Raw genomic sequence first — 21,490 nt, 5'->3', positions numbered from 1 at the left:
AGACATGAAATAAACATACAGTGGGGCCTTGACTTACAAGTTTAACTCATTACGTGATGGACTTGTAACTCAAATTACTCATATGTCAAATCTTAACAGTGAACGAGTGAGACACGTGATGCTGGGCTGATGTTGTGGCGTTCACTGTGATGTTCACTGCGCCAAATAGCAGTGGGGTATCTGAAGCTGGCTCGTAACCCGAATTTTAGCTCGCAACTCAAAGCAAAAACTCAGCCGAGAGTCGGCTCATATCTCAAAAAACTCGTTAGTCAGGACACTCGTAAGTCAAGGCTCCACTGTATAATATAAGAGAACACAACAAGGAAAAGATTGTAAAAACTAAGGAAATATGGAAAAACCACCACAGAAAGTGAGAAACATTTGATAATAAGGCAACATTTCAACAACTAAGAAAGAAATGCACAGAATGGAAGCATTGAATTCGATGTCATTAGCATGGAATTGCTACAATTCCAAAATCATTGCAGTGTTACTCCGAAATAGATGTCCTATAAATTCCCCTCACATATTAGCTTAGCTGTATTGGAGGTATCATATATCTAGTTATTTTAATTTTCTCTCCATGCCATGACACTGAGGTAATCAGACCTATAGGTACTTACACATAACTCATCTTTTTAATCCTCAAAGTGCTTTTGTTATATTAACTAAGATTTTAAAGATTATTTGTATCAATGCCAATATTAAAATATCCCAGGAAAAATTAAGTTACATAGATTTATTTTCACTTCTTAAGTAATTATTTTCAGAAATCTCTCAAGAGAAGAAGTACATATATCAGATGATAGTATTAAATCTGTATGTTCCCTTATAACTGGTGAAATTGAGCATCTTTTCATATATCTGTTTTCTATTTGTATATCTTCTTGGGAAAAGTATCTGTTCCGGTTTTCTGCCCATTTTTTAACTGGATTGTTTGGGTTCTTATTTTGTTGCTGAATGATATGAGTTCTTTATATATTCTGGATTTTAGCCCCTTATTGGAGGTATTGCTGCAAATATCTCCTCCTATGCTGTTGGTTGCCTTTTTGTTTTGTTGATAGTTTCTTTTGCTGTGCAGAAGCTTTTTAGTTTGATATAGAAAACAGTATGGTATTTACCATGGTGGGAGGGGGGGGGTGGAGGTTGAAGACAGTAAAAGGAGTCAAATATAAGGTGATCTAAGGTGATAGAAGGAGGCTAAATTTTGAGTGATGAGCACAAAATGTGATATATAGAATTATACACCTGAAATGTATATAATCTTATTAACCAAGGTCACCCAATAAATTTAATAATAATTTAAAAATTTGGATGTTCATATCTGAAGGAACCTGAGAGGGATCACATAACTCAGGCCCCGATCCCTCTCCCCAGAGCACACATGCCTATAACTTCTGGGGAAATGAAAGAGTTGATATGACTCTGCTGTGGACATAAAGTCAGTCTGAAGCAAACTAAACCTCTAACTTAAGCCCCTTGGCTTCTAATCCTAGTTCCTTCTGTAACTTTGCATAAATTATTCAATTTTTTTTTTTTTTTGCCCCCATTGTCTGACCGTGAAATGAGAATACTGAAAGGGCCTTTCTCTTTGGACTAAAAGTTTTAATGCAAATCAAATACTTAGAAACCATGCCTGAAATATTGCAAGCTCTCAATAATGTTAGTCCTATGATTTCTACACTATTTTACTATTTTCAACCAAATTTCAGAAGTGAAATATATATATATACCTCACACCAAAAGGGAGGATGGAAGGAGTAGCTTGTCTTCAAAACAGATGAAGTAGTATAGGATGTTTAAAAAGACTTCTTTATCTGGTAGTGCTATTTTCTCTAAGGAAGCAAAGTCAAAGCCTTGTTATCAAGACCAAGTTTAGATAAAATATTGCAGTGGAATCCATGTTCATTTTATCATTTCAGACAATAGGTAGCTTTTTATGAAAAATACATGGTTTGACTGTGGCAAACCAGGCTACGTGGGGTCTAAAGTTCATACAATTTTGAAGGCCTTTCTTTAGAAAATAAACGTGAGTATTTAGAATGCAAAAATAAATGATAACTAGTTACTAATTTTTAAATGTTGACAAATGCCAATGTTTTACAAAGTCTAGAGAGACAGACTAAAAATCCTAGATATTCTGAATCAAGTTTAGATGTTTGAGAGTTTCCCACAGCAAGTGAAGGCATGATGTAATAAAAATGGTCTGATTTAATATAAGAACTCAAAATGATATTGAATGCAAACTGTAACTGAAAAATAATTTTTTTAATGGGAAGGAGCTTAGCCTAAGGTATGCTGAGGCCTTCGTCCCATGTCCCAGTAAAAAGGGTAGGAAGCCTGAAGGAGGTAGAATGGGACCTGCTGAAACTAGGTGGGCTTCCACCAGGGGGGCCTAATGTCCCCAGGCACCAAGGCTGACAGGAGCTAGTTTGAACAGGCCTCTGTGAGGAAGGAGAAATGGAGACCAGTCGGAGAGAGAAGCAGCAGCAAACACAGCGTTTATCAGTGAGCATGGGCAGGAAAAGTTGGGAGAGCAGAAGCCAGACACAAAAAGGAAGGAACCCAGTAGAGGTCTCAGCAGATCTTTGGGTTCCATGCCGCTACTATAATCTTGCTCAAATCCTTTGCTCTCCTTACTTGCTTGACAAAATCCCGCTTAAAAAAAAATTAATTAAAAAAAAAAAGAAAAAGCCTTTTCTGTAGGGACTAGAGCGAGGAAACTATTTAAAAGACTATTAAAATAGTCTAATTAAGATGTAATCAAATTCTGAAGTATAAAGATACTGTCTCAAAGGTGAAATGACTGACCAGGTGATTCACAGGGTCATGTATGCATCTCAACCATCCTATCTAATAATAGACAAACATGGTAATCAACCGTACCTCCGCTGTGCTTCCCATTGGCTAATCAGGGTGATATGCAAATTAACTGCCAACCAAGATGGCAGCCGGCAGCCAGGCAGCTGAAGCGAGCAGGATGCTTGCTTGCTCCAGTGATGGAGGAAGCCAAGGTTCCCCGCCTGCTGTGGCTGGGCTCAGAGTTGTGCTCTAAGCAGTAATGTTGCAATTATAGAAGCTAAACAAACCCCAGATACCTGCTTTCAGCCAGTCGGCCTCAGAGCTGGAGCCGCAACAAAGTTTCAATTACAGAAGGTAAATAAATCCCAGAATTAAAAAAAAAAAGGAAAAAAGGAGAGACTGGGACCTTAGTTGCAGGCCGATGGCTGCCGGGCTGCCAGAGGGATGTCTGACTGCCAGCTTAGGCCCAATCCCCCAGGAAGCAGGCCTAAGCCAGTAGATGGTTATCCCCCGAGGGGTCCCAGACTGCGAGAGGGCACAGGCCGGGCTGAGGGACCCCCCCCACCCCCCCGCCACGAGCGCAAATGTTTGTGCACTGGGCCTCTATTCTTATATAATAAATACCTAATATGCAAATTTCCCCTCCACCAGCAGTTCAACTGGGAATTTGACCAGGGGGCGGGGACGGCATCTCCCCTCACCCACCCCCATTCCACATTGGCTCCCCTACACCCTGATCGGGGGTGGGGTTGGCCCACCAATCTCCTGTGGCCCCTCCCCCAGGCCAGCCTGGTCCCCTACAGGCACCCCCCTACCCTGATCAGGGGCAGGGCTGGCTGTCCAACCTCCCAGGTCCCCTCATCCTGGCTGGCCCGATCGACCCTGATCAGGACGGGCCGGCTGGACCCCATCTTTGCACGAATTTGTGCACCGGGCCTCTAGTAATGTAAATAAAAATGCCTCAGAAAGCAATACAACTCATGTCAGTCCTGTTTAGCCTGAAGAGGATTGAGGAATGGTCATTTTTTTTCCCCCTCCCTCTAGATATATAGAAAAAATTCCAGGAGTGTGGCATTGGGATGAAGATTTTCTTCTCCCTTAAACAGGGCTAGCTTATCTTCGGAATTTTGTCTGCTTTTAGATTCAAGCTAAAATATCAGGAGAACCAAGTAGGATAGAGTTTTATCATAGTGTACAATGTTGAATCAGATAAGCTGGATCAGTAGCAAATGTCCTTTAAAAATATAGCCTGTCTTATATTCATGTCGCCTTGTCCCCACTGAAGGTTCTTCACCAGGACCACTTTAAAGTATGCCTCCCTGTGAATTTCAACACAGCCACATGTGTGCACAGTTGTCTAATTGCAAGGAAAATTAAACACCAGAGACCAGAGCCTTGCAATATACACAAGCCTACACTGTAAGCTAATGGGTTAATAAAACTCTAAAACTGAAGTCAAGGAATACTGAACAGTAGTTATTCCTCAGCGTAGTGTGTGTTTTCTTAGAATTTCATGTGTCCTTTCATAAAAATGAAATAAGAGAATATCAATTAATATTTTCAAGCCACAAATGTTTCCCTTCCTCTACCCCCAATAATTTGTTGGAAGTCATTTAAGTAAAGTTCAGCCTTTAGGTTACTTACTAGAAAAAGATTATTTTTATTGTTTCCATGTTATGGTGGTGAAATTTGAATCCTGTGTCCAACATTCTGCTACACTAATGAGGCCTGTTTTCCAATTGCAAAAGCAATTTTTAGTTCTCATTATTCTTGATTCTACTACATTTGACCTTTTGAAAAACTTCTTTCTCATATTGATCTTTAATATCTCAGTTTTCTACCTCCTTTGTGATGGTTCTTTTTCTCATCTCGATCACTTCCACTTTGTGGATACTCTGCAAAGGTGTTTTTCTCCTCCCTCAGCCCATTGCATCCTTTGATTTTCTTCCAACTCTAATACTATGGCCTTTCTCCTAAACATTTCCCAGCAGGTGAATTATTCTCTATCTCATTTCTGGGTCATTTCCTGTGCTATTGTTCCTTCCCAAAAGGATATCACCTTATACTAATGTCTACTTATTTTCCAAATTTCAGTACATTGGGGCATCTTTCCTTACGGAGCTGGGTACCTCTCCTGGGTATTATGGGGCATCCTGTGCTACCTTTTGCAATAGCCCTTATGTTGTAGCATGTATTGTATGCTGCAGTGGGTTTCAGTGCAGGCAGCCCACCAGTGGCATCACTATCATCTGGGAACTTGCTATAAGGGCAAATTATCAAGCCGCGAGGTGATTGGACTGAGTTAGAAACTAGGGCGTGGCTTCATTTATACTGTGTTTGCACAACCTCTCCAGGTGACTCTGATCCAGGCCGGCTTTGTAAGAACCATGGGATGTTGCATTTGCCTGTTTGCCCCTTGATTGTTCTACTAGAGTGTGGCCTGTTTTAGAAACTAGGGTGGCATCACCTTCATTGTGATGTCATTAGTATCCAGTGCAGAGACAACGTTCTTATGAGCTCCAATTTCAGTTCTCTGATGGCTCTCTATGTAATTTGTATGGAGAGCCAAGAGTCATTTCAAAGTCAACATCTAGTACCCCCAGCAACGCTATCCTCCAAAACAATTGCACACATCTCGCTCTACTCCCCTTACTGACAAAAACAAACAAACAAACAAACAAACAAACAAACAAAAACTCTCCATTAGTCATGGGGAGGCCTTAGTAATCATCTCTCTTTGAAGAATAACTTCATTTATTCTGGGTATACAGCTAAAACATATCCACTCTAGAAAATCTGAAAAAATCAGTTACACACACAAAATAATTAACACCTGCATGATATTTTTGGCAATAATTAACCTGCTCTCATCCTCCTTTAGTTAACTGAAAGTCCCATCAACGCCTTTTGATTGCTCCACCATTGCAGTGCTGTCTTTTTTTAACCTACTTCTGTCGCCTACTGCCGTAGCCTTCCATGCCAAATTAATTTTCCTAAAGTGTAATTCTGAGGAAAGTGCTAAAAAGTCCACATGACCCTCCAGTGCCTTTCAAATAAGACCCCAGATAGTCAGGGACTCCTACAGGCTCTAGGAGGGACTGCTTCCCAATATCACAGCGTGTCCCCTGTTTTCTAACCTTTGGAATCTTGCCACTTCCCTGTCCCAGCATTCCTTCTCACCTGTGATCTTACTTAAATTTCCATTTCAATTTTGCTAAAATTGCAAACTTCTTACCTTAACCACCACTCTACTCCTTATCCCTCTCTCTACTCCGTTTTTTATTTAGTTCTTATAGCCATCTAACAGACCATCTATTTCATTTGTTCAACTTGATAATTGACTGTAATGTAAAGTTCATCAAGACAATGATTTTTGCCTGTGTCTTGTTCATTACCATATCCCTAAAACTTGAAACAGTGCTGGATACATAAAAGACACTCAAAATGTATTTGAAATATTGACTGACACATGAATGAACAAATGAATAAATAATGACTGTCTCCTGTGAAAATTCAACAAGTCCTCAAGGAAGTCAGGGCTCTTACTCTTTCTGCTGAAGGTGAACTCTGTTCTCTAAAGACAATAAAACCATTATTTGTACTCATGACATGTACTACACACTGAATTGAGTTATAATTATATGTTGCCCTTCCTGTTGAGGAATATACGAATTCCTTAAAGGCAGATCTCAATTATCTTTGTATCTTTTGTAGTTCTTAATGCACTGGCAGGTAATAAATAGTTCCAAAAGTAATTAAATTATTGTCAAAAGAAAAGAAAATAATTACCAAAAGCAAAAAGGGCGTTACCTGTGAGGACATTTTAGCATTTTTCCTGTTGCTAAAATTGAATGTACCTATCTTCTTCAGAATAACTGTTCCCAAAGAAATCACTATGTGAACATTCCACATCTTTACAGGTTATTAATGCTGCACTTGCTTTGGCTGCAAGACCCAAAAGTCAAGTGGTCAAAAAAACCATGGAAATGTACAAGTGCACGTGGGAGAATCACATCCATGTCCTCACAGAAGCTGTAGATGACATCACAAGCATTGATGACTTCCTTGCTGTATCTGGTATGTTTTTGATTTTTTAATTTATACATTTGCTCTAGTCAATTTTCCGAACCAGAAAAATACTGCATCTAATTAATTTTATGCAATATAATGAGGCATTCTTATTGCCAAGTGCTGCTACGTATGATCTATTCTTAGTCATAAGTCTCATGCCTTGTGATCCTAAAAGGAACTTCTATTCTTGAGCAAAGCATAATTAAAAATAGTAGGTGGAAATCTTAGGCATATCCTGGTTTTTTCAAATAAATCATCAGTTTCTCTTCTTTAAAATATTGGTATGTCTTGATTTCCCTGCATTTCTCAAACAAAAAAAATATTTCTACACTCAGAAAAAAATATATATATGTACACACACACGCACACACACACACACACACACACACACATATATATAGATATAACATATATATTTGTTTGATACACAATGTGTACTTCTACTACCATAAATCATCAGTTTCTCTTCTTTAAAATATTGGTATGTCTTGATTTCCCTGCATTTCTCAAACAAAAAAAATATTTCTACACTCAGAAAAAAATATATATATGTACACACACACGCACACACACACACACACACACACACACATATATATAGATATAACATATATATTTGTTTGATACACAATGTGTACTTCTACTACCAGTGTATATGCACACACACACACACACACACATATATATTTATTTGATACACAATGTGTATATGTTTGAATAATGGTGATGTAAAGGATCAAATAAACTAGTCTAAACATCTGACTACATCAGGAACAGAGAGGGCAAGCCCAGGTGATTCTCATCAAGACGATTCTCACCACAGGCTTGTGGAATTGCTCTCATAAAGCCATATCCTCAGAAGCATAACTCAGGTTTGACTATACTGTTCTAACAGCAAATAACTAAAGGCTTTTTAGTTTTTTTAATTCTCATAAAAATTAAGACTCTCCTTAAAATAAATTATACATTTATTTGAGAAAGAGATTTCCTTGAAATGTGATAACATGCTTTTTTACAAACCAAATTCTTGGGAATTTCTAACATCATTTTATCTTTTTAAAGTTTTCCAATGTATTTTGTCTAACTTGTTGAACTCATTACTTTGACCTGTGTATATATATTCATCCTGAACAGTAGTTCCAGAAACCTAGTGTGTTTTCAAGATTCGGTAATGAAAAGAAAATGTGTGTTAATTATTTTAAAATTGGTTTTATATCTGTAGAGTGAAAAACTTTGCAAATAATAGAATATATATGGGAGAAAATATTAACATCCCTTGTTCCCCTATTCAGAAATAACAACCACTGGTATCTGATTTATGCCCATCCATGATATATATATATAGATATAGATATATAGATATATATAATTATTTGCCTTTTACACATAGTATTTGGCTGAATTTTACCACATTAGTATATAACATCAAAAATAATTCATTTTTTCTCCTTTTGTTAGCATTTAGATAAATTGTAATTTATTATTATGAACATGCTATGTTAAGCATATTTTTGTCTATTTGCAATGTGAATCCATTCAACATTTTATATTAGGGCAGTCTTTTGCAATGGAGCTGTTCAGTGCTAGGTTCTTCATTTAAGGTAGTTCTTTTGGTTACAATGAAAGGAACCTGCTGATGCTACTTGGTGTAAAGGCACTTTTATTGGTATACTGATGGCACTACAGGGAGACCCTCCTGAACACACAAGAACAGGAACTGTAATTGGCCAGGTCTTGCATAAATAGAGAGGCCAGGGTCTGCATTCCTCCTTGGGTCCTTAGAGCAGGAACCCATGGTTTTGCTTTTCAGTGCTGGAGTCACCTGACCTAGCAACCTTCATAGTGTGCTACTTTCCATAAACACCTTCAGTGTTTTAGAATATTTTGCCTGCATGTAACAGAAAATGCATATGCAAGTTGCTTAAAGAATAAAAACCTTCCTTTTATCTAACTAGATGTTTTAGGTAGTTGATTCTAGACTTACTAGCCCTAGATAACAGAAAACTTGGATAGGAATAATCCAGATATGTGGGGGGAGTATCTTATCACTAACATTATTTAGAATTGTTTGTACAGGGAGTACTAAGAAATGGATTAATATGTAGTTGTTTCATTTTTGTTTTAAATTCTCTACAGAGATGCACACCACTATTTTCTATACTGGGGTGGACTGTTTCTACTGTGCTGTTTTTTGGATGCTCAAGTTGGTAGTGGTTTAAGGTTATTAATGACCTATGTAGGCATCTCTGTATTCTATTGAGCTTCCCTCATGGTTGAATCTCAAAGCATTATACCTCAGAGCATTACACAATCTACCTAAAACAGGAAGAAAAGCAGATTGTTGGGTTGAACCTGTCAAGAAAGAAATCGTTCCTGGATGCCTTCCATAAGACTTTCTCATACTTGTTATTGATTCATCCTGTACCTTCTCCTGGACCAATCACTAGCAAAGGCAAATGTGTTTCCCATGATGGCCTCACAGTGCTGATACATGGTTAACCCACATGACTGGGGACCAGAGAGAGTGGTTATCCTAATTTGTAGCATTTGCTGATTTCTGTGGCATAAATACTGCCACGTTGACAATTATCCAGCTATCAATGTGATGTCATTGAACTCTGAATTGGGAAGAAGTACATAAAAACAGCTCTTGTGACCTGGTATAGACAGTTTCTAGCAGACCACTGGGCTTATACCAGTCATAATCCAACCTTCCTGACTAATCACTTACTATACAAACAACATCAAAAGTTTTATCTGCAGATAAGAAGGGAAAAATGGCTGTTGACTAAATAACAATATGTTTGTCACAAACACTGAGTGGCATCCACTGCTTCATCAGATTTCTGTGCCTTCATTCGCTTACCTTGTAGTTAGCATGAGCTCCAGTGGTGTTTTTTGTTACATCATTACTTCTCAACATCTGTTCCTACAGATAATGGCATCTTCTCTCAAAATCTTCTCAGTCAAATACATAAGAAAGAATATAGCTGGGTCCAAATATCTTTTTAGTTCTAAGGCTAGATCCTTAGGACCAGGCTAGAAGTCCTAAGTCTAAGACCATAGGCCAACCAATGGGTGGGGTTACCTTTCTTTCACTTGGCTAAATATAGTTCATATTTCTGTGATGGGGGCTGCCCCAATCTGGTAGCTTTTGTGAGGTGCAGATTTTCTTAGAAAAAGTTACAGATGTGATCAGCATTGACTGACTTTTCTGCTACTACTTTATAATGATCTTTTATCACATGTTGTTTGTATTCACAGACATCTGGTTCTGCAATTTGCCAGGTAGAACAACAAACAAGTTAGTTCATAGAGCATCTAAATTGTGAATTACCTAGAAAAATATTATGTTTTCAAATTTTATAAACTTCTTTTTCATGGGCTTTCTTTCAGTAGATAGAAATACTCAATTCTGTTTTTACATATAAGTAAAGAATAAGGATCCCTAAAAGACTTCTATTTCTCCTGAGTCAGTTATAAAAAATTGTGGATTCTCAACACACCAGCTCTCCACATTAAAATATCGACCAAATGACAGCTTAAAATTAGTGAGAAAATATTCTTAGACTTCATTATTTCATTGTTATTAGAAAAGGTAGAGATCACACTGATAAAATGTTTACCTTATAATAATGTTTTAGATTGTCCAATATTGACTGTAGGGTCAATAAGGATACTTTTGATACCAAATGTCTTTTATTTATCTATTTCAATTCCAAATATAGAAATATCATTGATGATTTAAAAATCGTATATTTATACAATCATAACATTTCGCATGATACACAATCAAAATGCCAATATTCAGAAGCCATTTGGGAATTTTTTGTTCTCTGCTATATGTAGAAAACTCCAAATACAAGTGCAATCAGTTCTTTCTTGAAAATAATAAGGAATATAGCCACCTAACCAATTTATTATATATTTTGAAACTTTATATGTAAAATTATAATGAAAGTGTAAATCTATACCTACTTGCAAAAGCAAAGAGATGTTTGGCAAACTGTTCTCTGACATCCAGTTGTGCAAGAGGCTTTTTATGGTTTCGTGTTATTTATGTCAGTGTCATTCACCAGTAATTAGAAAAAAATTCTTCAAAAGGCATTGGTCCCCAAACTTTGTGTTCCATCACTGATAATGGAGCTTATCCCCACATCATTCACTATGCTTTTTATCACTCTCTGACAATGCATGTAACAAAACACCTGTCAGAAAATCTCTAGTCTGAAGATTCTTTGACCACATCAGAGCCTGTCTCCTGCACAGACAGAAGATACACCTATGTGATGGGATTTAAGCAGCACTGTCTTTTCAGCCTGCCCTGCCGCCTGAAGTCTCCACCATTAGTAATGCATTTGTGAATATAAAAACATTTCATATCTCTGTTTAAGACACAAATATGGAAGAGGTAACATATGGTTCAATCGGCTTTTTGAACCATTGCATTAGTTGACTCATGGTGAACAATAATCTCAAATAAATGAATTTAGAAGTGAACTTGGATAGAAGAGAGAAAGACTTGGACCATAAGAACTATTAAACCATTGCTAAGAAGTAAGGAAATGTGTGGGTTGGTGAATATTTGCCCTTTTAAAAAACTTTATTCCTTCCTTCGTTAATTAAAAGTTGTTGTATAATTGTAAGTGCTGAACACTATGAACGGTATTGGCGATTTAATAATGAGTAAAAGTTACTAGAAGAGATAACTTGCAAGAGAGCTGTGAGAATGGGGATTATTGGAGCGAGGGGATCACAGGATGAATGGAGAACACCACTGGCATAGTTTGGAATTTTCTAAAAGAGATTGCCCATTTATTGATTAGAATTAGCACTGCTGTTCCCTTATTGTAAAGGTATTTTCACTTTAAAGATACTATCATATTGATTCTTGGTGAATTATAATATTGGAGGATGCTTGAGGTTTTATTCCATGTCCTAAATTTCTCTTTATGTCCACTTTCCTCTAAATTCACTGCTATTATTCCAGGTCAATCCATTATCTCTTACTTGAATTGCCATATAATCTTTCTAATTGAACCTCCTGCTTCAAGAATTTTTCTTGAAGGCTTTCAATAGGTAATTTGCAAGATTAATTTTGGGGGTTTATGTATTATGCTTTCATTAACTGTCTTCAGCCTGGAATTAATATTTTTAAAATCTTCAAATTATGACAAATAACTTAAATCATTAATTTTCACAATGTTCTATGACCTTGACTTAGTGACACAAAGATAACTGATACTGTCATCAAAAATTCACTAATAAAAGCCTCTGTGTTCATAACATTGTAGTAACATGATCTTTGGCTTCTACAAAGTTATATATAAGTCATTTAACAAAGGAAAATAAAAGTCAATAGATTTTCAATTTTTTTCCTACCTTAGTACCACATAAACACATAATAGTGTTAGAAAGATTAAATTTTTAAATTAATTGCACACATGCTAAGTACTATTAAATCCCAATATAATGTTTATGGAATAGGTGTTGGGATAAAAGATGACTAATACAGTATATATCTATGCAAAGATAAATTACATAATATAATTATAACTAATTATCATGCATTGATTTATATATCTCTTCAACATACACCTACTGAAATGTTAGTTGATTAAATGCATCAAGGCATGAAGTGTTTCAGTATTCAGATGCATGCTTTTAAAATTGAGATTTAAAATCATATTCTGCAACAATAAATTGTTATAAGTGTATTGAATATCAACTATGGGCAAGTCAGCATGTGGGGAAATGGGGGAGGATGTAAAAGAGGAAAAGGCATACTGCTTGCTTGCAGAGAACTCAGAATCTAGTACATATAAAGCAGTTTCCAAAGAATTATAATAGCCACATGAACAAATGCTGTGCAATGAGTGCTGCTGGAATGTCAGGTACCGGGGGAAGCATAGGGGTTAAAGTACATAGTGGTTGAACTGAATTGTTGAATTGAACCTTGAACAAATTGGAATGGCATCACAGAAAGATGAAAGCATGTGAAAGGGCGCTGTGTTGGAGAGAGCCAGTTGGCCACTACCTCAGGAACTGAGGGTACATCTGGATTGGTACTGGCCTCAAAAGTCAACAGGTGCCGTAATATAAAGTCTTGAACATTTGTAGAAGAATGTAAATGGTCTAAAATTTTGACGATAAGTGTCATAGAGTGCTGAAAACCATTCTGATAGAAGTAGTTCGTGTAGTGCTCAGTAATGCTTTAATTGCTCTTGGAAGTGAAAATAATAAACTCAATATAAAGCAGGTGTTCCCTCACTTTCTCAACCCCACCTCCAAGAAATTAAATCACAAGACTGGCACATCCAAGATGTGACAATAGGAAGATGAGGGGAGAGCCAGTTTGATGACTTAAACCTAGCCCAGGCTGAGTCACACAGGTGTCCATTTACCCAGCAAAGAAGCTCTTCATCAGGAGAGTCCGGTGATGACCTGCAGCCAGGATCTTCTGTGCCATTGGCTCAGTTGCAGAGACAGTCTTGTGGTTGTAAGGTCGTTTTCTGCCTTCTCTGTGATTACATTTACATTTTAATGTGGTAGTATATGGCTCAGTGATCATTGTGGAGACTGCAGAGAAATTATACACACAGCTTTACATAAGTCATGGAGAGACAGGGAGAAAGTGTGCATTCAAAAATGATTGAGTAGGCTTCCCTAAAGCAATCCATTGTTGCTCTATTGGTAATTATGTTTTGAATTACTGCCTGTACTTACATGACTGAAGAGTAGTTTGGGCATGTGAACTGATATTTATCATGCAGCATTTCGTGTACTAACAGGCAAGTTCACTCAAGATGCCCTCATTTGAATGAACAATAGGTATACCGCAGGACTGTTGTTTGAATATTATGGATTGGATCTTGAGAAAAGCCATAATTAGAAGTCCTTATTTTGTAAACTTTTCCAAAATCAGCCAGAGCTGAGAATTTTTAGCAGAACTTTAAGGTAGAGCTGGCATAATCATCAATAATCTCACTGATAAAATTAATAGCACGCAGGGCTTGTATTTTAGTCTTGTATAAAAAGATAATAAATAATTCATAAATTTCACAGATGTACTTAGTAAGTTATATACTTACAAAGGCTATGAATGATAAAATAGATATTTCATCAAAAGCTTTAAAAAATTATCTCAGTGAGTATATACAGTATTAATAACTATATCGCTTGCCATAGCCAGATATATTGAAACTTTAAACAAAAACAAAGACTCAAAGTGAGTCTTATAATTTCATTTGTATTTAATTAATTCTGGGCAGTGTGTCAACTCTAAGCTCATGCATTTAATTAGTGTAATTTGGAAAAATAGAAAGTCTTAACATGGTGAATCCTGCAGGGCATTTTATTATTTTTTTAATATATTTTTATTGATTTTAGAGAGGAAGGGAGAGGGGGAGAGACAGAAACATCAATGATTAGAGAGAATCATTGATCAACTGCATCCTAAGAGCTCTCTACTGGGGATTGAGCTTGCAACCTGGGGAATGTGCCCTGACCAGGAATCCAACTGGAACTCCTGGCTCATAGGTTGATGCTGAATTACTGAACCACACTGGCCAGACATTTTATAGATTAAATGAGAGATTAAAAGGAAAGTTTCTTCCTACCATACAATATTCCCCCACCTAGGAATGAGGCCAAGACGTGCTTCTGAGCATTCTGAAAGACCAAACACTTCAGCTAGAGATAGAGAGTTTTTAGGCAGAAAAGGCAGGATGGTCCCTACCTACATGCCAAAGGCTGTCCATTGGGCCTACAACAAAGCATGGCTTGGGCTACTCATGCAGGTGCAGATACAAGATCTGGAAGTATGAAGCCATGTACATGAGCTTGCAAGTGTGTGTTGGCATTGATTTAGGGACTTTGATAGCATCCTGGGACCTTTTAACAGAACAATAGAACCCTCTGCTTACAGAGTGGTTCCAGAGCCCGTGCTGTGAACATTCTATGCATATTTGAGAGTGGCAGCTAAGAATTACATTCTCACAAAAGCACATGTCATTCTTACTAAAATGTCACCATTAAAAGAACTCATAGATTAAACATCAAGACAATGGATTCTATCTCTAGGGAAACACAGAAAGAGAAGATTGGAGGGGTTTAAGTGCTTAAGATTTAAAAGTCTGCCATTTCTTTCCAGTTCTATCATCTTTGGGAAATAAATTAACCATTGATCACTAAATGCCATTCTGTAAAATGTTAATAGCGATATCATTTTGCTATGGTCTAAATGTTTGCATCCCCCTCAAATTCACATGTTGAAACCCTAGTGTCCAATATGAAAGTATTAAACGGTGGGACACTTGGGAGGTGCCTCCTAGGTCAGGAGGGTGGAATCCTCATGAATGGAATTAGGTTCTTATAAGAGACCCTTCAGAGATTCCTAGCCCCTTCCACTATATGACAGCAGAGTGAGAAACCCACCAGATGTCAACCGTGAAGAGGGCTCCCCCAGATAACAGCTGTACTGGTGCCATGATCTTGGACTTCCCAGCCTTCTGAACAGTGAAAAATAAATTTATGTTGTTTATAAACTATTCAGTCTGTGTTATTGTTATAGCAGCCTGAATGGACTAAGACACGTTTATTCATTTATTTAACAAATATTTACTGAGCACCTACTAGGTGATAGGACTGTTTTAAATCCTAGAAATAGAACAGTCAGTAGAACAGAAAAAAAAAAAGTCCCCTGCTCTCTTAGAGCCATCCTTGCATGATTGAAATAATTAAATACGATGATGTAGTTAAAATGCATTGAATGGTATCTAGGACATACAAAGTGGCCCAGTAAAAGATAGACATTATTACTAACATCATTTCACTGGGAGGCCATTGTTAAAATTATTTTTTAAAAATATGTTTTTATTGAGTTTTGGAGAGAGAGGGGAAGGGAAAGGGATAGAGAGATAGAAATATCAATGAGAGAGGAATCGTTGATCAGTTGGCTGCCTCCTGCACACCCCCTACTGGAGAACAAACCTGCAACCCAGGCCCTGACCAGGAATCAAACCAGTGACCTCTTGGTTCCTGGGTCTATAGTCAACCACTGAGCTACACTGGCAAGGACTATTGTTAAAATTTAAACCAGGTATGAGAAAAATAAATATCTTTAGAAGAACTACTTTGTTAAACCTATCTCAATTAGTACACTATAGTTTATCAAAATGACTGAATAATTACCTTAAAAACTATGGCATATAACTATCAGATGTTAAAAGTTTAGAATTGTAATAATGCCAAATATTAGACAAAATGTAGAAAAATAATAACTCTTATATGCTGCTTCATGAAATGTATAAATTGTTTTAATCTCTTTGAAGAGTAAAATAGCAATATGTGCTACATAGATTATTTTGCAACAAATATCCTATATGTATTGGAAAGAGTTGTGCACATATTCATAAAGAAGGCTTGCACAAGTATGATCACTATGGTATTTTTTAAATAGTGAAAGCTGGATATAATATAAACATCCACCAGTAGGAGAATTAATAAATAGCAGCAAACATAGTAGTTAAAACAAATAAATGTGTTTCACATGTTAATATGACAGATTTTAAAAAGCAGTGTTGAGTAACTTAGCAAGTTTTAGAGCAATATGAATAATAGAATGCCATAAATGTCTTATGTAACAAATACATTCCTGGGATTAGCTCTGGAGAGGGAGAGAACTCCATGGGGCTGATTGTACATATTAGACTTAAATTTTATTTGTTATGCTTTATTCTTTGAAAATAATAGAACAAAAGCTGATGAAAAATAGGATGCATTATTATTGAAATAGATTATTTTCTATATTTTATTACGTTATGATTTCTGCTTTTTAAAGAGATTAAGTGAACAGGAGGAGTAAATCTCAAGATACAAAGACAGGCAGTGTGGTTGACTGTGTGCCTGGAATAACAGAGTGCTCTTCCCAGGTGAAACTATATCAGTGCCTGAAACTCACCAAGTAATGGTGATTATCCAGTGTTCCTGAACTTGATTATGACTTAGTAATATAGTTTAAGAAAATGCTTTGTGAAGGTGAAAGTTACCTAAACCCTTATCACCCAGGATCAGACTCTGATGAAATAATATTCTGTAAGATTCTTATGCCATTTTTGTACCCTTGTTTTGTGGGTGAAGGTAGGAAAAGAAGTGCTAGTTTCTAAAAAATATTTTTACTATAAAATATTTCAAGCATCCAAAGAGTAGAATGGATAGAATAACAAACAATTTAATCTTACCATGAAGATTCACCAAACCTTAAACTTTTGTCATACTTGATATTACATATATAATTGAAGTCCCCTGTGTAACCTTTCCTAGGATTTTACAGTTTTCCCTTTACTCTGGATTTTGATGAAAGCCCTTGCCTCCTGGTGAGCAAATCTGCATGACAGACATTTTACTGATATTGGATTTGGAGATCTAGAGCATCATAATAATCACAGTCTGCCTCAGGCACCAGTTCTTCTCACTCTGGGTGTATGAAAACTCAGACCTAAAGGTGAGGGTTTCCCACAGGGTCATGACAATAAGATTTAAATGCTATTCTGTGTTACTGTCCTTCTAGCAATTGTGAAGCAAATGATGGAGGAATAACATCCTTTAAGCAAGCACACAATGAACACTTTGGTATTAACTGTTTACTGTGTCCGTCAACAAATGTTTGTGAACCATTCCCGTCACCCTAGTGATACAGTGTGCATAAGACACATTGGACTTGTCTACAAGGGATGTATAGTCTAAACGGGGAAACAAGCCCTTGGATGCCATTTCAGTGTGGTGCATTAGTTTATATGGAAAGACACCACGGTTATCTTTCTATCAGCTAAGCCATTATTTAAAATCTCATTATGTTTTATTGTTATTTAAATTTGTGATCGCTGTTTTGTATATTGGCATTTAGTACTTCACTATAAGGACCTTAAGAACTTAATTCAAAGAGTCAAAGCATACTTCATATTTAGTATTATACAATTTATTCATCTCTATAATAATTAAAGATGCACAGTAAATTTTAATCTGGTTCTCCATACAATTTTTAAAAGATATAACTAGTAGGCATTTACAAATAATTTAATAGTTTACATCTATTTATAGATAATTTTATGAATGATTTCTCCCCTATATTACAGATTTTCTTTTTGGGATTAAGTTGCTTTGGGATCAGGTTTTCATAATACAAGTGCAGTACCTATTAAATGATCATTTTAGGTCAGGTCAAGTTCAAGATGGCAGTAGAGGAAGGCCCTGAATTCACCTGCTCCCATGGATACAACAAAATTAGAGCTACATATGGAATACTTTACTCTGAAAAAGACCTAAGAGTTAGGTGAACACCTCCACCACAAAAGATAAAAGAGACACACTGAGATGGATAGGAGAGGCAGAAACACAGTCTTGCCCAGGACCCCACCTGAGGCACCACAGCAACCTACAAACAGGAGGGATCCAAAAAATATAGAACTCTTCCTTGAGGAGTGAAGGAATTGTGCCTGGCATCAGACACCCCAGCCCTCTATCCAGCACTGGGAAGAGGTGACCCCAAATTGTTGGGTTTGGAAAGCCAGTAGGGTTAAGTCCAGGAAAACCACAGAACGGTAGAAAACAGAATCCACGCGTAAAGGGCTGACAAGGACTCACTTGTTCTAAGATCCAGCGTGACCCCGATACCAAACTGTACCAGCATGTCACAGAAAATCATGAACATAGATTTTAAAATCCTCTACAAATATTAGCAAATTAAATTTAACAAGACATTAAAAAACCATAAACCACAGTCAAGTGCGACTCCTTCCAGGGATGTAAGGATAATTCAACATTCATATATCACTCAATGTGCTGACCACATCAACAAAAAGAAGGATAAAATTAATATCATCTCATTAGATGCAGAAAAGGCATTTGATAAAATACAACATCCACTTTTGATATAAACTCTCAGCAAAGTAGGCATAGAGGGAATTTATCTTACTATAATAAAGGCTGTATATGACAGACTAACAGCTAACATCATACTCAATGGTAAAAACTAAAAGCTTTTCCTTTAAGATCAGGAATAAGACAAGGATCCTTGCTCTTGCCATGTTTATTCAGTGAAGCATGAGAAGTCTTAGACACAGCAATTAGGCAAGAAAAATAAATAAAAGGCATCCAAATAAGAAAGGAAGAAGTAAAATGATCAAGTTTGCTTTGATTATTCAAGGTCTTTTAGGGTTTCAAACAAATTTTAGAATTATTTGTTCTAGTTCTGTGAAATATGCCATTGGAATTTTGAAAGAAATTGCATTGAATATGTGGATTACTTTGGGTAGTATTGACATTTTAATAGTATTCATTCTTCCAGTCTTTATTGTCCTTCAAAATGGCATTTATTTTTGAAAATAGGTTGCCTCCGGAATTTTGTAAGAATCTTTTGATTTGTCAAATGGCTTAATTTAATTGCGATATAGATCCTACAAGAATATTTGTACTGCCTGGTGGAAATAGCTTTTATAAATGAGTTTAATAAAATAACTTTCACTTCTTCCTTCTAAAATAAATTTTAGCTGAATTTCCCAACATAAGTACCTTTATATCCCATTAGTGATTAGTGAGATATTAGGTATCACAGTTATGTCATTAATTACTACATTGATCTCTGTATCTCCAGATACTAATGAAATACTTTAAAAACATGCTTTTTTCAAATCGTTAGTCATAGTCTCTTTAAACTTATGTTCGTTCCCATGATCACACCAAGTTCAAGTTCATATCATGGCTTTTTAAAACACATTCTAATATCAACTTTCCTCATAGTCATTAATCTTATTCTTAATAAAATTTGATTTCTTTTCTCTCCTCATGGGACGTGATCCTCGAATGTGATTATTAAGGTGGTGGGGTAGATAAAGAACTCTGAAAGTTTAAGGGCTAGCCAAGGAATAATGTTATCCTCCCGAGTCATAGTGTAAGCATATGCTATGCAGCTATGGCCAATATGTTGATATCAATACCATAAAATAAGATACACTTTAATTGGAAGCTAATGGGATATAGTATGACAAATATTTGCTACAGATTGGAGGATTGGTGATGCAAGCATGGAATGTGGATACCATTCATGCCTTCTCCTTAGCTTTTGCCATTTAACACAACCAATGATAGCTCCAGTAACTCATCTTGCAAAGAAAATCACAGTTTATAATGGGCCATCTCTCATTTACCAGTTATTTGGATTTGGACAAATTCCTTAATATCATTTGCTTCCTTCTTCTGTAAATGGGATTAATAATTCCTACTTGACAGGCTAATCTTTGAAAATAAATAAGCAATGGTTTTGAAAGTGCACAGCATAGTGACTGTGGCTTACAGTTCTCTCAACATATTCATTGACCCTAAGTCAAAGTTACTTAAAAATGAATGTCTTGAGCTTTCCTCCCTTCTGTACATAAGAGCTGTTACATTTCTTATTTCTTAACTTACAGATCTTTAAATTGTCTCTATCATATTGGATCATTTCTTTTCTTTTATCTTCTGCATTGCTTCTACCCATCTTAAAAAAGAGTTTGGGAAGATGATTACATTAGGTGGCTTGTTACACAAAGTCACACTTCTTTGTTGATTTAAGTGTAAATAATAGAAATAAACTTGTGACTATTTTTAGCATGAATAGAAGAATTATAAATGATACATTTTAAAGGAAATTATGATATTAGAACTTGTAGTATGTTTCCCACTGTCTCTGGAAGCGTATGGATTAACCATCGTCTAATACACTGGAATACTGCCTGGCAGTGTCTGCTTTTTACTGCTTTATTGGCAAGTGGTTAATTGGAACTAGATTTCCTTTGTGTCCTTTTTAAATTCTGGTTTTATTTAATATTTAGAGATGCTATTGGGTAATGAATTATGTCTCCAGATCTCTGTGAAAGAAGTTGTCACATTAATAATAGTGTAGTTTTTATTACCAACACCCAAGGGAAAAAAATGTAAAATTGTCAAGTGAAGTTGAAAATTCACAAATACTTAAACTTCCAATTGAATTAAATGACAAGGAATATGCAAACTACTGCTTTCTTCACTTTTGAGAATATTTGTTGTGGGGAGCAGATGGATGAAGGTTTAGAAGGATTTTTACTGCTCTTACGGCTTTAGAGGCTCTTCAAGGCTCTTGTTATTGCATTGCCTTTGTTGTAAACCATCCATCTCTTTGGTCTGTCTTTCATTGTACTTTTGCAAAAGAAATGAAACTGACATGATAAAGCTATTTTATGCAGCACACTGAATTATTATTAATTAAAGAAAGAAACATGCTTTGGTTAGAACATTAGCTTCCTGTTTTAAATTATGTCACCTTTGATCTTCTAATTGTTCCAGATGAATATTTTATCTTTTTCCCCGTCTTCCTGTCTCCTCTTGTTTTATAGTTTGATCTAGCAATTAGTAATATTCTCACTATATTACCCTAAGGACAGTCTGTGCTTTTGAGTACAATTGGTATGTTCACAGTCATTTTCAATTCTTTTTTCAACACAAGTCATAAACCCCCCTTTTCGTGTCAAAGACAAACAAGGAAGGAATAAGCCCAACTGGTTAGGCCAGATGATGAGAAATCAGATGACGGGGGCTGGTAGAA

General features: G+C 36.3%; 1 protein-coding gene across 1 annotated transcript in view; it reads left to right on the top strand.

Moving 5' to 3' along the window:
* CTNNA3 (catenin alpha 3) overlaps positions 1-21,490 on the top strand; it is a gene marked incomplete at its 3' end in the record, with an annotated part of 1,162,049 nt that overhangs the window by 878,377 nt on the left and 262,182 nt on the right. The window contains 1 exon segment of the mRNA XM_015562095.1: positions 6,723-6,879. Within this exon segment, the coding sequence (XP_015417581.1) occupies positions 6,723-6,879 (157 nt within the window).

This window comes from Myotis davidii, unplaced genomic scaffold, assembly GCF_000327345.1.
Source record: "Myotis davidii unplaced genomic scaffold, ASM32734v1 scaffold134, whole genome shotgun sequence".
NCBI classification, from domain to species: domain Eukaryota; kingdom Metazoa; phylum Chordata; class Mammalia; order Chiroptera; family Vespertilionidae; genus Myotis; species Myotis davidii.
This window is presented reverse-complemented; position numbering and strand designations above follow the sequence as displayed.